Genomic DNA, 17,631 nt, shown 5'->3' on the forward strand with positions numbered 1-17,631 from the left:
TTTTCCGATACATATTTAGCAAGAAAATAAATCAAATTTTACGGATTTATCGATACGGATGACCAAATAATTAGGAAAATATGAGGGTATAGAACCACCCTTTAAACTTTATCACATTAACATTTTTCTTAAAAGGCCTGAGGTCCCGTGTAAAACGTTTTTCTAAGTAGGCGGCGGAGTGACAATCGTAAATTTTCAAGAATATGAATGGACTGAGAGCGAAAGAGTTCTCTTTCCATTTTGTCATCCGTAAAAAAAAACTCCAAAAGACAGTGTCATCCACAGGGGGTTAATGGTTTTATTCTGAAACTGCTCAAAGAACGGAAAAAAGTAACTCGTCATGGGAATCATCATCATTTGGTGAATTGATGAGGGACGAACAGGTCCTTCATTAAAAGAATTATACAGTTTAGTAATCTTACTACCTTTCTATCAGGAGTTTTTATATATTTTAACAATTTAAAATACTTTTAGTTATAATTAATATTTTAATTTAGATATCGCCATGTTATTTTTTCGTAGACCTAAAATTCATTAAAAACATCATATATGTGAAAATGCTTTTTATCTCTACCATAGGGACAAGCTGGAGTTTTTACAAGCTCTTATTTGATTTGGTTGGTCGTTAAGATGTAATAAAATAATTTTGTTACTTTATCTAAAGAACGCGTCATCTCTATCACTTTAAATGACCAATCAGTGAAGTATCTTGTAAAAACTCCAAGGCATCTCCTACCATATGATAGCGTTAACACGTTCTTTACGCGAGTTTGAATTTGTCCGCATTCGGCCCGCCAAAGGAAGGGCGTCCTCCCGCCCATCGTGTACTGGTAAATAGTCTTTAGCCTGTTGTTTTTCGATTTCTTTAACGTATTGACTAGTCCCTCTCAATGATTGGTCCATTCGGTTGAATTCGATATTAGCTGGATTATGTTTGACGTTGTTTTTGTTTTTGTACCCCGATTGAGGTGGACTCGGTGTGGGTGTACCATGATGGCGCTCAATGCTGTGTGTCCTGTATACTCCGTCGATCGGCTTGCTTTCGAATAGCTCGTCCATATCGAATCCTTTTAAAGTTTAAAATTTATATTTATGTTTAGAGTTTTAAAGGGTTTTAATTTAAGGTGTTTTAAGACGAAGGCTAGAGGCGAGTCTTCAAACTTTCCCAAACAAGCAAAAGTGAAACTTTAACATTAATTTCGTATTTTAAATCACAGATTGAATCTAGTACTTTGTTTGTTTCGCATTTTACATATTTAAAAATCCCTGGTGAAATGTTGCTTCCTATCGGGTGATTATATGAAAACCACACGCGCCGCACAAATCATGTCTATCCATGATATTCATGACGTAATGTTTCTTTAGCTAAAATTTGCCACTATTGGTTATTTCCGTAGAAAAGATTACATAATGAATATCATGAATTATAAGTAGAGCTCTTCCAACCTCGTTCCCTGCGTATTATCAGCTTTTTTATGCTTACTGATAACACTAGATAATATTCTATGGCGTCAATCAGTAACATAAATAAAGCCTGGGATACACGGGGACGAGGTCGGAGCTCTTCAAATCTAAAATATCTAGAAGATTCGACTCTAGCTTTTGACTTTTAATCATTATTTTAATTATTAATATTACAGCTTAATCATGAGTAATTTAAATCAGTTATTAAGTTACAGATTCATGATATTCATGACGTAATGTTTTCTACGGAAAAACCCCCGTTTTAGCCAGTAGTGGAAAATTTAAACTAGATAAAAGTTGTATAAAATTCACCACTACTGGCAAAAACCGGGGTCTTTCCGTAGAAAACATTGCGTCATGAATATCATGAATAAAGCTTATCAAGAAGAAAGACTTCTTGAAGGCTTACAAAAGCGTACAATCCCCAAAGAAGGCTTTACAGTTTAGTGGTCCTTATTTTAACTAACATACATAGGTAATTCCTAAATCTATTTATAAACGATATAGCAAGGTTTATTCTTTCCCATTTTCTCCCAAGAAACGTAGACGTAGACACATCATTGCATCACAGGAAAACCTAAAACAGGCGCCCTATCTAAATCTTTCGGCAAATTCTTTTCCAAAGTTATAAAATGTCTTTTTGCATCACATTACATTACGGGAGCTCTGACTTTAGTTAGCTTGTACCTAACTCTTCGATGCGAAAAGACTAACGTGAAGTAATCTAACGAAAACAGACCCACACAAGACAAGACACAAAAAGAAAGTTTAGAATCATTCGTGTTGCTCTGGGTGGTGCAAGCCATTTAGTTGCAAGTCGGAGGCTAGAGAGGCGAATCTTCAACCTTTCTCGAGCAAGAAAAAACGAGGCCTTAAAATTTGCGCTACATTTCATATAAAAGATTGAATCTAGAGAAATTTCTTTGTTTTTCGCGTTTTGAAATTTTTCAAATTCCCTAGTGGTAAATGTTACTTCCTCTACCGTTTGTTCAAGAACTACTCGGGCTGTGCAAATCAAAGTCTTAATAGGAAATTCGACTCTAGTCTTCGACTTTTACTTATTAATACAAGTAATTCTTATGTTTAGTAAAGAAAACGATTTCTAACCTTTACGGGACGCTCTTGGTAATGTAACGTTATTGAGTAGAGTTTTACGTTGCTGTTTTGGTATGTTATTTATATCAAAAGGTGGGAGGTTTGTCGAAGATGAGCTAAAGTAGATCTGAAATGAAAAAGAATCAGTGAATAAAAAAGTTTTTTGAACGCTTTTGTGGGCGACCCGAAGGCACCCTCTTCCTCAGCTGTCTACCTAAAAGTAGTGCAGGGTATCATTTTCTGTGCCTAGATTCCGCTATTTACTTTTTAGCCCTTCTCTTTAGTTTTTGAGCAAAGGGAGGCGTCAGTACCATATTTTTCTTTGATACAGAACAGGTGGTTGGTTTCATGTATACCGCAGCTGAATGCTCTACCTTTGCGCTTTTTTCGAATAAGATTGGGAATAAAATCATTCTTAATATTTTTGAAGGTTTTTATTTCATGTTTTGGAATGGTAAGAATTGTTTTAGAAATACAAGCTTACCTCGTACGGGTCTTCTTTCTTTGAGCGCACGGAGCTGATGAACGACGTGACGCCACGAAGAAGCGCTGGTAATCTCTATATACACAAAAAAAGAAAACTCAAACATTCATACAAAATTCTACAAATCTCAAAAGACATTTTTCGTCCGTCCATGTCCATGTCCCAAATCTACTGAAAAAGACATAAGTTGTGAGCATTCGAATTAGAGAGAGGCTCTAAGGTGACACAAAAAACTTGATATTTAGAGGAAATAAATTAAAGGACTTCTTCCCAACTAATTAGAGAAATGACGGTATTCGAGAATAGGCAAGACATATGAGAGCTTTTTTATAAGAACAATAAGACTCAATTCTAGCTAACATTTAAGAAAAGAAATTCCCAGCCTTAGATAACAGTAACGGTTAACATACAGAATGGAATAATCGAATCAAGGACCACAACTTTGATTCAACGTTCATCTAACGTTATATAGACGTTGTGACATAAGTTAAACGTCAAAATAATGTTGTATGCAAGCTTGGATATAAAGAACAATCTATGAACATTGTTTAAGCCCGGAAACAGGAACGTACTAGTCTCGATTTCCAGACCATTATATAAGGGTAGCTCTGCCACAAAGCCGAAAAGGAGTAAGTCTGCTATAAAAAAACCGCGAGCGATTGACTTTTTATAATACAATAATTTTTCCTCTCTCTCTGGAGCGCATCTCTCTTTTTAGTTTGAAATAATCTTAGTAGCATTTTAGTATAAAGTTTTAAATTAGTAGTCTAGATTTAGACTAGGTACGTACCTTCTTTTTTCGTGTGAACAGTGTCTTGCTATTATCACTTGATATAGATGGGACCTTAAAATCAACTTGATCCAGTCCTTTTTCATCAAGGTAATCAGTAAAAGGTTTAAAAACTTCATCGTCCGAAACTAAATGATCAGCTGAGAAACTTCGGACACGGTCTAATTTGCCGAATGATGAATTTTTATTGGATTGTGCTAAGAATGTTGATGGTTGGTATATTTCTTCTGGAGTGTCATCACCCATGTCTTTATACCGTAAGTTTTGTAGCATCGGTGAAATTGATCTTTTGAAAGAAGGTCCGCGTTCAACTTGATCGGATTTTCGGGTTTTTGATTTTCCCGAATCGGATCTTTCCGGGCGAAGCGAGTGTTGTGACACGCTTGATTTTTGTCGCTCAACTTTACGTAATTCTTCAAAATTGTTATTTTGGTCTTTGTTTTTCAGATCGTGTTTCAACCGGCTCCCAGTGTTCGTCCTTACTGGTGGCGTCGGAGGTCCAGCTGGAGGTTCTTCTAGATTTAAAAACGAAAATGGTTCTGATATTGCTCGTCGGTCTTCGGAAGTGAAACTCATCGGACTTCGTCGGTGAGAATCAATATCCGATAAACGATCGTATAAATTGTCGGTAGTTGTCGGTGTCGATGCGAAACTCGGTGCGAAGGACTGTGGCGATAAATGAGAATGTAGTTCACATATCTGGTCGGTTGGCGTTGAGGCGTTACTCAGATTCATTGCTTTCGTAAGTTCTTCGAAGCGACGATCAACCATTAAAGGCGTAGCAGGTGATAAACTCGATTTATCTAATACACTTGAATCGTTTGGAGTCGATGAAATTAATCGATCGAATTGTTTTTCATCTATTAAAGGAGTAGCAGGGAAAAGACTCGATTTATCCGATTTATTCGATTCTTTCGGTGTAGATGCATTCAATTCTTCGAATTTTCTATCGACTGAAGATTTATTATCCTTTTCCAGTTCTTGCATTGCTTGTCCAATATCTATAGAATGATACTTCCTTAACGAATTTTGTATGTTCTGATCAGTCACTTTAAACTTCTTGTATTTATTTTTCCGCCCATTATTACGGGCGGGGACTGGAGGTGGTTGTGCGTTCTCTTTTTTACGTTTTTCTTTTCGAGCAGCTTCGGCAAATTGATCATTTATGTGTTTCAACAAGTCGGGTTTTTCTAAAGGCGTGATGGGCGTTGTTGGGGCGGTAGACGCCCTTGATAAAGAACTGTTGGTGCTGGTCGGTGTTCGATTCTGTTTTAGCAAGTTACGGATTACTTTTGATTGACCTGTGAAATAAAGTAAAGATTTCGAATATTTTAGATAAAGGAAACACCCGGGGGGGGGGCAGCTGGGCAAAAGGCCCGACGGGTATGTGCGGGCACTAAGGGTGTCTTTTTCAAGGCACCTCAAATGCACTGTAAGGGTCGGAAAAACTAGAGATGCACTGTAAGGGTAGAAATTTCAGAAAATTCTTGAAAAATCTAGATATTTTGACCAAAAATGCTAGAATTTTGACCATTTTTTGCACGAAAGGGATCGAAAATTTGGGGGAAAATGCACTCTAAGGGTATGATTTTCACTGATTTTTGCTGCACTGTAAGGGTGCAATTTTAAAAGCCAATTTTTGGCCCGCACATACCGTCAGTCCGCAACCCCAGTGCCCCCCCCGGGAGGAAACATCCAAATTAACACATACAACCGACTCTCTCTAATTCGATCTTCACAGAACCAATAATATTCCTCGAATTAGAGAAAGATTCGAATTACAGAGACTATTTTATACTACTTTCTAGCTGAGATGACCAATATTTTAGTTCGAATTATAGAAATATTCAAATAGTAGAGTTCGAATTAGAGAGAGTTGAAGGTACTCACAGAGTAGTTGCAAGGAACTTTTTCCACTTTTCCATTCCCAAAAAACTTACTACCCTTCTTGTGTTTTTTTTTGTTAGTTGGAAAAGTAACTACTTGATTAGTGTCTGACTTAAAGTCTATTCACGATAAGTGTGCACTCTTTTTTCTTTTACCCATTGGAAAGATATTAATGAGTGGAACAATTTGAAATAAGAAAATCTTTAAAAAAATTCTAAAAATGAAGATGAAAATGAAGAAGAAAAAAATGAAGATCTTGTAGAAAAGTGCTAATATCTTTCCAATGCTACCAAATTCATAAAGATTGAAGAATTCCTTCAAAAGTTATAGGTAAATGAAAAAAGAGTGCACACTTATCGTGAATAGACTTTAGATCCCTCCATACTGTAGAACAAATTGGATTGCAAAGAGAAGCTTAAAATTTCTGTTTCGGAATTTAGAGTTCCTTTGGTGGCGTCTCGAAATATATGCATCAGCAATCCAACAGAAAAACTTAAAACCCAGATAAAATAGACCCTTATACAAATAGCTTTTATAAAGACCAGGCCCGGGGGGGGGATACTTAGGCAAAATGGGTGCCGGGTATGTGCGAGCCATAAGGGTACCTTTTCTCATTCCTCAAAAGTCTCTCAAAGGGGTACAAATTCAAAAGTTAGTCTCTGAAAGGGTCCCAAAATCACAAAAATCAAAAATTTCTCTCTCAAAGGGTCACGATTTCCAAGAATTTTGACCAAATTTGGGTGAAAATCAAACCAAAATTTGGAAAAAATGGACCAAAATTTAGGAGAAAGTCTCTCAAAGGGTCCCAAAATCACCAAAATGTTGTCTCTCAAAGGGTCGATTTTCGATTTTCGGCTCGGACATACCCGTCACCTCGCAAACCTGGGTACTAGGGGAGACCAGGTTGAGATTTTAGAAATAGAACAACAGGTTTATTTGTTTGGTACCATAGAAAGCGAATACCCATAGTATATTTTCGTTGTGAAAATAAACCAAACTCAAATTTTAAAAAGGGATGGACGAACCTTTTCAAGGAAAAAAAAGATTCTTAAAAATGTGTGGATACCCCTGGAAAATGGCAAAATTTGCGAAAGAACCCTTGGAATAATTCTTTTTATACCTTAAAAGTGAGAGTTGATGAACTAAATTCAGTCATTTACACGCTGGAAATTTTAGAATAACTTTTTACACCCTGGAAAAATAAAAAATACTCCTTTAGAAATTCTTTTCCGATTACCTCCTGGAAATATTTGTCTACCCCATGGATATAAAATAGGATGGCCCAATTAGCCACGGCGCAAGGAAAAAGCATTCTATTCTTTTTTATCACCTCTGTTCAATAAGTAAGGTTCTCTTCGTTCCACCATTTGTTTCCGATTGTTGGAAAGTTTTGGTGAATTTCTCCACGAATCAAATTCCGCTTGCAAATCTGCATCCCAAAAAATACCAGTACTCCTAAACGAAAAGAAACAAGAAAAATTTGTTTCTCTATCTGATTTGATTTTCAAGGGTTAAATTAGACGATTTTACTGTACTGAAGCTCCACCAGCTATATGTTTATAGCACCCACCTAAGAATATTTAGCAATAACAACGCTCTGCAAGAGGTTGCAAAATTAAGACAAATCACGCTTTTACTCGAAATTTTATGTGCTTTTTACATGACATTTATTTCTGATTGGTTCAAATTTATTGACACTAATAAAGTTATCAGCTGTAAGTTGTAAAGCAAGTAAAAAATCACACGTTTTGACTGCATTGGTATAATTTTGCAGCCCCCTTTTGGGCACGCGACGTCTTATGGACATTCAATGGACGGCTTTGAGACCTTTGGACGTCCTAGAAACGTACATTAGACGTCCAAAAGACGTTTGTGCCCATAGGGCCGTGTATTCTAACTACAAATGAAAGGATGATTATAAACCTAGGACCTGGAACGTGGAAGGCGCTATTGGGCGTTAAAAGGGCGCTAAGCGGGAGAGTTAATGAGATAGCCAGAAGAGCTGTAGTACATTATCGCCCGTCAGAGGGATGAAAAAGGCGTGAATATATATATACGCGCAGTGTTTACAGCCGTAATGGCCGATAGACGAACAAAATAGCGTCAGTAAATCTTTTAAAGCACCTATGGGTGTAGATAGTCGAACTTTTGTGGCTTCAAATAATTGAAAGGTCCGAGTGTAAAAACTAATGAAAATATTATTGCCTTGAAAATAAAAAAAATTGAAAAATGAAAAACAAATCCAGATTTTTACTCAAGGAACAAATATGCCAAATTTCAGAGGAATTCGACAAATTTACAAAATATCCAAGGGTAAAATGAAAATTTACCCACCCAGCTCCTAAATTATTCACGTTTTTAGTGAGCTTGTGTAGACGATAGGATTGTTTTGGGACAAATAATTTTATTCAAATTAGAGAAAGATTCGAATTACGGAGAATATTTTATACCATTTTCGAGTTGAAGGGATCAATGTTCGAATTACAGAAATAATTGAATAATAGATTTTAAAGCCCTTTTTACCTACGAATCCTTCTCTGTATTCTCCGGCGAAAAAAAGTTTCATTTCATAAATATCAGTAGAAAAATCAAACCTTTTACGAATTGCGGAGAATTTTTTTCTGAACGACTTTCAAGCGGAACGAATAATAGAGGTGCTGAAAACAGACTTGTCTACTGGGTGACCTATCTCATAAATATCGTTGGAAAACTCAAACCTTTTACGACGTGTGTTTTTATTATCAAAAGAAGTTGCGTGATGGTGTGAAGGGAACGTTTCGTGGAGTTGAACGCTTTCATCAAAACGAACTTTCTTTTCAGCATCGCCATCACAAAGGAGTGATAATTTCTAAAGTCAAGAAATAGTACGAAGAATTTATACAATTCCGTCTTAACACATTCGCTGCTTTGCTAGTATACTCATAGGAGAGGTCAAGTCGTATACCGGTAGTATATAGACACTTCTGCTTTCTTTTTTTAAACTCTTTGTTGATTGGTGTTGGCATTTAAAGCAAAACTGGGGCCTTAGAAGCAAACAGGTCAAATCTTTCAATTTTTGAAAAGCGCTCGAGGGGGTGTTCTCGTGATGGCTTAAATAACGCTCTCGTGAAATGGAACCGTTACCTTTCCATCGAAATGATGTGATAGTTTATGGAAAAACGGAAAAGTTAAAAAATTTCTGGCTACACGTTTTTTATAAGAACAAACCTTACATGAACAAGAGGCTTTAATGGCCAAAATATTAAGAACTAGTTTCACATTAGGGCTTTATAATAAACTTTGAAACACCCTATTTTGTTAAGAAATTGCGCAGAAATTCTTACAAAAAATGGTAAAAATAGGAATATTTTGAAATTAAAACTCAAGATGATAGGAACATCCGATAGCTTTTGAAAGAAGGTTCAGTTTTGCTTAAAATACCTTCAATTTGTTCACCAATTGACTCAGAATTTATTTAAAAAAATTCATTCTTAGAAAAGACGTCCATACAGTATAGAATATATGGCATTGAAACAATAACGTTGTTCTTTGAAAGGTACATGTATCTTTTTACAAACCTTTTGCAACAGTTCCTTGCATTCTTGATTAGAGTTTGTTGAATAGTCCAATGCTGTTTTGCCATGGTCATCCTCAATTTCAAGTGACACACCACTGATAAAAGAGAAAGATGTACTACACTGTTAACTCTGGCTACCAAGTCGATCGGCAAGTCTTAAATTGTTCGAATTACAGAAAGATTCGAATTATAGTAATTATTTTTAGTGGGTTTCCCTTTGATGAAGGGAACGGAGAATTAGTTCTAATTTTAGTAAAATTCGAATAATAGAAGTTCGAATTAAAGAGAGTCCACCTGTAGTAATAAACATATACTAGTAGTCTCATGTTTACCGATACGGTACTACATCTACAACCCTATTTCACAGACCCGGTAGGACCCCCGCCCCACTGGAAAATATGGCTAAAAATTTCCCATCCCCGGTAGGAAAATTCCCAAAATTGACTTCGTTTTCATTCCCATTTGTAATTCAATGGAAAATTATCACTCAGAACCATACCATTAGAGTTTTTGTGAATTTTTCGATTACAGACTTTTAGGGAAGAATGGTGACGGTCTTTCTACCTTCACTTTGATGGAAATTCTAGATTTATTTCCCGATGTCACTTTCAAAAATTTTAAAAATTTTGATAATTTGAAATTTCAAAATGTTCAAAATGTGAACGAGGGAAAATAATTCAAAATTACACGAAAGTTAATATGTATGTGATTGGGAATTTCAATGTTATCGAAGATCTATTTATTAAATTTGTGTCTTCCCTCTAGCAGTAGCACTCAAAACTCAATTAATCTTACCATTTAATAAGTATTTCTATGGAGCTTGCGTGCCCACCAATAGCAGCTAGATGGAGAGCAGTTTGTCCCATTTTCGATTGCGCTCCTCCTGGGATGTTACAGTGATCAATCAACCATTTTAAAACACGTGAATGCCCCTCACTCGCAGCTGAAAAAAGTGAAAGAATAAGAGCAAAATATTATAAATGTGAGAGTACAATCACGGACAAGAATGTTTGAGAAAAACACTGGAAGTTACTTCAGAAATTTAGAAAGAAGATCCCCTTCCCCAACTGCAATGTTTAGTGTGCACGTGTCATCGTTCATTGGGCATTGCAAATGGGGGGAAGGGGAAATAGCAAGAAATTTTCTTTTTTTCTCATAATTTTTGTCCATGGATTGCAGAGAGATGGTGCTCTCAGGTGCCAAATAAAGGGGAGGAGAGCTGGAAAAATCTTTAAATTTCAATAAACGGCGGATCTAATTGTCGGGGGTCGGAAATCGGTCCTCTAAACATCCCCCCTAAAATAAGGTAATCATTTTAGACTAAAACCAGGCCATTTAGAGCAAAATAAAGGCACTCAGCTTGACAGGCTGCAAATTTAAAACGGGTGATCAATTTTAAAAGCTAAAAGAAGCTTCCAAGCTGGCACACAACGTTGTTTCAACGTTTATCTAACGTTATATGGACGTTGTGAACGTTAAATAAATAAACGTTGAAACAACGTTGTGTGCCAGCTGGCTTACCATAGTGTATGACATTAAACCCATTCCGATCTTTTGCTTTGACCAATTCTCTTTCCACTCTTACTAAATATCTCAAGCAATCTAAACGCCCTTCTTGGGCGGCAACAAGGGCGGCATTCATTTTTTCAACACTGGTTGAGTAACGGACAGTGCGGGTGTATTTGTTAAGCCAAATAAGGCAATCCAGTTGGCCTTCTTGTGCTGTGGGTAGAAGAGTTTTACATCATGTATCGTATTAGAGCATAATTGGACGTTTGACTTACGTTTAGACTCAGTTCGGACAACTTTGACCATAAGCAAACTTAATGTGAGCCAATAAATAAAATCTAAACTAAGCTATATCCACAATGGACCTATGGTTGGATTAATCTATATATTGATCTTTTATAAACGTTTTCACCCATATTGAGTAGTGACGCCATTAGGGTAACAAAACAAAACAGATTTTGTTTTCCTGGTGTCCAGGGTATAAAAAGTTCATCGATATAAGCAAGAAAAAATTTACGTGTAGTCTTTAGCATTTGCAGCCTAGTCTATTTTCTAAGGTCATTTATTTTCAATCACTTGCTATATATTTGGACTCACTCTTCTTGTGTTTTCTAGCCCACCAGCGATTCTAGCGTTCCCCTTTTGATATATTTATTTTATGTTAATATTTATTTTATTTTATCTAAAACATTGTTCTAGCATTTTATATTCCTAAATGAGACCGAACCTATATTCTATTTTACCGCAGCCATTCCACAATTTTGCCATCACAATATCTACAAATTTAACCGAATGGTTTAGTTTTTTTGATGTTAATTCGATGTTGCGCTATTACGTCTATCTATTCTAAATTCGAATTTTCTTCTCAGTTTGATCTCCTATGAATATATTAAACTATTATCATATAAGTAGTTTTTCTCTTCTTCCCTAATCTTAATATTTACTATTTCATTGCATAACTAGGACTTTGACAACCTACACAATTCGACCTATGTGTTTTTTTTATCTATATCATCTTATCCGACGAACCTATTTTTCAGCGTCTTCTATATTAGGTTGCCCATTGATTTACTATTTCTATACTATGTAGCCGACCAGCCCACTAAGCTTCCATTAATGATTTAGCTGTCCACTTCGTATCAGTTTGAATCGTAGAATTTTATATACATTTATATACATAACATATACATAAAATATTTCAACTTCTTGTAAGAAGAACCAATATACTTTTGGAGATCAAGAAATTAATGATGAAAAAAAAACAAAAAAAAAAAAAAAAAAAAAAAGAAAAATTTTGACCGATTTAAAACAGAATATTTTGAAAAATCCTCAAATAATTCCTGCCTACTCCAGATAACATTAGAGATGTTTCGACGGTATAGAGAAAGGTTTCTTAAACATACATATAAAAAGATCATATTCTTACCGGCGACATACAGCGGCGTCAAGTCGAACTCGTTCTATAAAAGACAACAGGTCAAAGACAGCCATTATTATATTAAAAAAATCAGCGCAAACAAGCTTTTTAAAATATCTAGCTGCGACCCGCAGGCTCCCTTTTCGATAGCTTACCCGAAGGTAGGTCAGGGCGCCACTCCTCCTCCTTGGCTTTCTCCACTTACCCTCGATCATTTTCTTAATTGCTGAGCATCAAGCAGAAAGGTATCAGGTAATGCTTTTGTGCTTTTACTGAGATCAAAATTACCCTGCTTTAGTTATCAAGTATATAATGAGGTGGATGATATATTGTCCGAGGGGTAGTGAAAAATCTACAAAATTTGCCTTGTCCAGGGGTAGACTTTATCTGTTTGGAGGTAATTTTCTCTGTTTGAGGGTAATTTTGAATGTCCAGGCGGTCAACTCATGCTTGTTCGGGATGTTAAACCTGCTGTCCGGGGTCAAAAGTCACAATGTCCGGGGGGGAGAGGTAAATTTCCACAAAATGCTATATCCTCCATATTCAATTTTTTTTGGAAATCTCAATGCAGCGTGAACCCATTCGGTTTTAGTTTCACAATAAAAAGGAAAACCTTCTTACCCTGACAGTAACAGAAGTTTTGTCACGCTCGTAAAGAAATTGAAGTATCGGTAGATGACCGCCAGCGGCCGCGTAGTGTGCTGCAACAAATCCTTCTCGAGATCTGAAATCAGGTAAGAAATTGTATGCATGTAAGAGATACAAAAGTAAATATATCCTTTCTCATTTTTCGACACCTGATATACCGGTACCGACACCTAGTTTGGGTGAGTAAGGAGCTTTCAATTTTATTTCTGAAAAAGCTAGTAGTAGTAGTTCTGTTTTTTAGTATTTGTCATTTTAAGAAATGTTGTCTTACAACAATGGACTCTTTCAGAAATTCAAACCTTCAAAGAGAAAATCCATTGTTCCAGGGGGTAGGGTCGAACTGGTTGTCTGGGGTCAGAATTATTCTCATTTCTTTCTAGAACTAGAAGAGCCAAATTCAAGGTTTCTGCAAGATGGTTTTGCAGCTTGCAGGCCGTACAGGTTTTGCTTTTTATATAAATATTTAAGCATACTGAGACCTGGATTTGGTGATAAAATAAACATATCCTGATAATATCAGTGACCTTTGGCTATTGGTCTGTTTTCGGGACCGAAATAATTAAGTATACAAGTCATAAAATTTCGCAATATATCATAAGGATTTTACTTTTTAAAGAAATGTGTCCGCTTTTTGGGGCACACTGTACTGTGTAGTGTATGTATATGCACCTGATGGACAACTAACCTGGCATGTATATCAGCTCCATAATTAATCAAACATTTGACGCACAATAATTGGCCATCAAACGCTGCATAATGGAGAAGGGACAGGCCCCTTTGATCTAGGACGTTCGGCCTCAAAGTGCCATTGGAGTATGCTTCTTGTATGGTTCGCAATGCTTGTTCTGACATCTTGTGTCTTGCCTGAAATCGAATTATTAAATTCATGATATTCATGACGTAATGTTTTCTACCGAAATGTCCCGTTTTTGCTACAATCAAGGTCATACTATTTGAGAAAAAAGGGAAATTCCCCAGGAAGTTTTAAAACCACAATCGATTTGTAAGTGCTCTAAAGTAGGTTCGAAGGGTAGTGTTTTAACTCTGAGTTTTATTGCTAGACTTAAAACTTGGGAGCTTATAGGATCTCAGTATCCAAATGTTCAAAAATAGTCCAATAAGGCTCAGAATATAGCCTGGAAGTCTGCCAACCCCTCTCAAATTGAAATATTCGATTAAACTAAAGAGATCGATTAAACTAAGAGCCCAGAATCGACTTTCTCACCGGAACTTTAAATCTTGAAAAACGTTAAAATAACCGGAATTCTCAATATATTTCAACCATGATTGTAATAGTCGCATAAAGAACCCTCTCCCAAATTTCATATAACAGGTAAAAAACATTCTAATAAAAACAAAGAATTTTTAAATGACAAACATTTTTAAAATAAAGAACTGCAAAAACTTCAAACGTTACAAAAATACCTCACTATAACAAAACAGCTAATGATTGCATTTTTTATTATCTCCAAGCAAACGTCAGCATAAACCAAAATGACAACTTGGGCCCAAATTGTCCCAAAAAGTCAAATCTGTAGCCGGCGATGAATTGCTATGAGAAATAAAGAAGAGTATAAATTAAAAAAAATAAATCAAATTTTCAAAATCATTGTATATACCGCAATGGTGAATTTGAATAAATATTTCACAAAAATCATAACATTATTTTTCAGCCATTTCAATAGTCTGTTTATTAAGTTTGTCGATTCATGGGAGAGCCATTGAAAACATTTTTTTTGTAAGAACAACTAAATATCTTTTAGGCTTAATCATTGTTTTCGCCTTTAAAGCACATAAGGCCCCTTGAATAGATGTCCGGGGGGCACTAGGTTTTCGAGATGACGGGTCCCTCATGTCCGAGCCAAAGTTCGAAAATCGAAAGATTGAATTTTGAAAATTTAGATATAATTGGAACAAACTTACATAAAATCTATTTCTTGACGTTGTTGCCACCTTTATAAGAGACTTTTCCCTAAAATCTCTGCCAAATTTTTCAAATTCTAGTCAAAAATTCAAGAATTTATGACCCTTTGAGAGATTGTTGAGACTCGTAATTTTGGAACCCTTTCAGAGGCTAAAACTGTTTTTTGATTAATTTTGCAACTCTTCTGGCGGACTTACAAGGTGGTGAAAAAGGGACCCTTTTCATAAACATTACGGGACAAGATAGTCTAGAAATCTAAGTTAGTTTGATTCAGTCACTAGTATAAATCTGATGGTAAGTTGTGACTGAATAACAGTATTCCAAGGCAAACTTAAAATCCGTAAATAAAAAATCTTTAAAGCGCCAAAAACGCATTTTTTGACTTTTTCTAAAGAACGCGTCATTTTTATTACTTCAAAAACTATTAAAGTATCTTATAAAAACTCCATCTCATCTGGACATTACAGAGACTCTTAAATTTAAATGGTTTTTGTAGGCATATCTGAGGACCAAGTGTTAGAGCGTTAGGTTTTTTATAGGCAATTTTCAGTTTCGTTTCGTTTTTCTTATAAAACATAGGATAAAAATGTATTTCGAAAGATATGAATAAACTGAATAGTTGTCAAGTGTTTGAGTTGAATGGTGACAAAATTCTATTATTCATGATAACAAATTTGCATAATGTAAAAACTGTTGGTTTTTTTTTTCCGTTTTATGTTTGAAGAAATATTTACAGGTCGAGTGCCAGTTTACAAAGTATGGCAAGGCTGCACTCGAGGGATAAATTTGAAAATACCAAGATCTGCACTGGAAGAGCGCACCTGATAAATTTTGATCCGGACTTAAGCTAAAAATAGCAATTTTGCACCTGCACTCGACCTTTTCTGAGTTGTGCACTCGATATCTCAAGTAAAAGTGCCACACTCTGCAACTGGGTCAAGTGAAAGTCCGTTTGATCGAATTAATTTCCTCAAAATTAACTTTCGTAATTTCGCAAAAATGAAACTTTTTAGCTAAGAATATTCTGTAAATTTACTATTTGTGACCAAAATTGGTGTTTCAGTCTCCTCATATTCAACTAATTTTTGGTTGAATCACGATACCCAAAACATCTAGAACATCTTTTTTCTCGTAATTTGCCGTATGCCGACATAATTTGATAAATCTTTAAAAATGATAATAAGAAGCCATGGAAGAGAATTAAAAAATAAATAAATATAAACTTCTTACATTCTCCCTCACTCACCCAATGCCACGGTCCCTCCTCCATTCATGGATTGTTATTAACGCTAAACGGTCGAGTCATTGCGTCATTCTGTTTTCCAATTGATTCATCACATAATGATGACCTCAGCATAATTTATTTGTTTTCTTTTTATTTGTTTGTGTCTGTGATAGATAACAAATAGAAATTGATTATTTAAGGGAGTGGTCAGAAAATATCTATTAGAATGGGGTGTAGGATATCAAAAATCCCCTAGAATTCCTCCACGCCCCACCCCCCAAGTAGATACTTTCTGACCACTCCCTAAGATTTTGTGTTTGAGAGCGATCTTCAACTTTAAAGTTTCGAGTAATAAAATGGGTCCGGGGAAAAAGTGCATGTGTTAAAACAATAAACAAACGAGATAAATTACTGTAAATTTTCTCATTCCCGGGAAACTTTTTTCCTAATCGCCAATTTACAACGGAAATTGACCTATGCTCTGGGTAGGTAAAAACGTAACTTTAATACAAAAAAAACAAAAAAACAGAGTAGAGGGAAAACGGAAAACGGAGAATAGAATGCGCCCGCGCGGCAATCGGCGGCTAAGGTCGAAAAGGTGTATATTAAAAACGGACTAATTAAAATCACATGATTAAAAAGTTAGCAAAACAAACTAATTTCTTAACGCAAGTTTAGATAGAAAAGCATCTCTTTCTCACAGACCCGGTCGGATTTTTTCAGCCAGTTGGGGGTAAAAATAACGAAACAAAACTCCATAGGGATTGATCTTCAAATTCTTTTTTCATGGCTGGGGATTTCAATTCTTTCTTTTGTTTTTAAGTCAGAAAATTCAATGGATGTGGGAAAAATAGCCTAATATTTTGCAGTGAGGATTTTTTTATTTTATCATTTATAAGAAGGGACAAACTTTTGAGTATGATTTTCCACCGTATTCAGTTGTTTTCAAGCCAGAAAATTCCTTGGGAATGGAAAAAATAGCCCAACATTTTACAGTGAGGATTTGCTTATCTTATCTTATGTAATTTTCTCTCATTCTCAGCCTCGGCATGTTTCTTAGTTTTTAGGCATTCTGAGTCTCATGTTTCTTAAAAAGTGTATTTCTTAAAAAAAAATAAAACGTGTATCCATGCTTAAAGGATTTTGTATTGTTATTGGGCCATTTTACAGGGTGGACTGGTAGAAAATTTCCAGAGGGCAATCTGAGAAAAATTTCCAGGAGACGTTTTTCATTTTTCCAAAGGATTAAAAGGTTGTTCTAAAATTTCTAAGGGCGTAAAAAAACTGATTTTAGTTCACTTTAAGGTTCGAAAAGAATTTTTCCAATCAGATATTTTTTGCAAATTTTTCCATTTTCCAGGGGGGGGGGTATCTACAAATTTTCAAAATTTTCTTGTGACGTGCAAAGGTTCGTCTACCCCTTGTATGGTTTGTTAATGAAACAACAGGCCATTGCAAAAGAGTATTCAAATTTTTGGTTTTTCAAGGTTTAAAATATTAAAAAATACTTGGTCAGTTATGAAACCTCATTCGTAAATATATGTATTTTCTATCAATGCTGAGCGATTAAAATATTTATCAATTTTTTTTAACTGCGAAGTGCAATGATTTTGAAAATTATGAGCATGGACT

At 35.5% G+C, this 17,631-nt stretch overlaps 1 protein-coding gene across 5 annotated transcripts in view; it reads right to left on the reverse strand.

Annotated features, from left to right (window-relative positions):
• LOC136824911 (espin-like) overlaps positions 1 to 16,165 on the reverse strand; it is a 118,943-nt gene extending 102,778 nt beyond the window's left edge. For 2 of the 5 annotated variants that reach the window (XM_067080895.1, XM_067080898.1), the window contains exons 1-13: positions 16,021 to 16,165; positions 14,276 to 14,402; positions 13,536 to 13,714; positions 12,824 to 12,926; positions 12,212 to 12,245; positions 10,798 to 10,998; positions 10,072 to 10,219; positions 9,278 to 9,371; positions 8,438 to 8,568; positions 7,051 to 7,175; positions 3,834 to 5,134; positions 3,044 to 3,118; positions 2,572 to 2,686 (exon numbers count right to left, since the gene is read on the reverse strand). In XM_067080895.1, coding sequence (XP_066936996.1) covers positions 2,572 to 2,686; positions 3,044 to 3,118; positions 3,834 to 5,134; positions 7,051 to 7,175; positions 8,438 to 8,568; positions 9,278 to 9,371; positions 10,072 to 10,219; positions 10,798 to 10,998; positions 12,212 to 12,245; positions 12,824 to 12,926; positions 13,536 to 13,702 — 2,494 coding nt within the window. In that variant the 5' untranslated portion in view covers positions 13,703 to 13,714; positions 14,276 to 14,402; positions 16,021 to 16,165. Of the gene's footprint in view, positions 1 to 669; positions 1,068 to 2,571; positions 2,687 to 3,043; positions 3,119 to 3,833; positions 5,135 to 7,050; positions 7,176 to 8,437; positions 8,569 to 9,277; positions 9,372 to 10,071; positions 10,220 to 10,797; positions 10,999 to 12,211; positions 12,246 to 12,823; positions 12,927 to 13,535; positions 13,715 to 14,275; positions 14,403 to 16,004 lie in introns of those variants that run through there. The other 3 variants (XM_067080894.1, XM_067080897.1, XM_067080896.1) reach the window with 2 other exon arrangements.
• Between the last annotated feature and the right edge of the window lie 1,466 nt (positions 16,166 to 17,631).

Source organism: Clytia hemisphaerica, unplaced genomic scaffold (genome assembly GCF_902728285.1).
Source record: "Clytia hemisphaerica strain Z4C2 unplaced genomic scaffold, Clytia hemisphaerica genome assembly, whole genome shotgun sequence".
In the NCBI taxonomy this organism is placed as follows: domain Eukaryota; kingdom Metazoa; phylum Cnidaria; class Hydrozoa; order Leptothecata; family Clytiidae; genus Clytia; species Clytia hemisphaerica.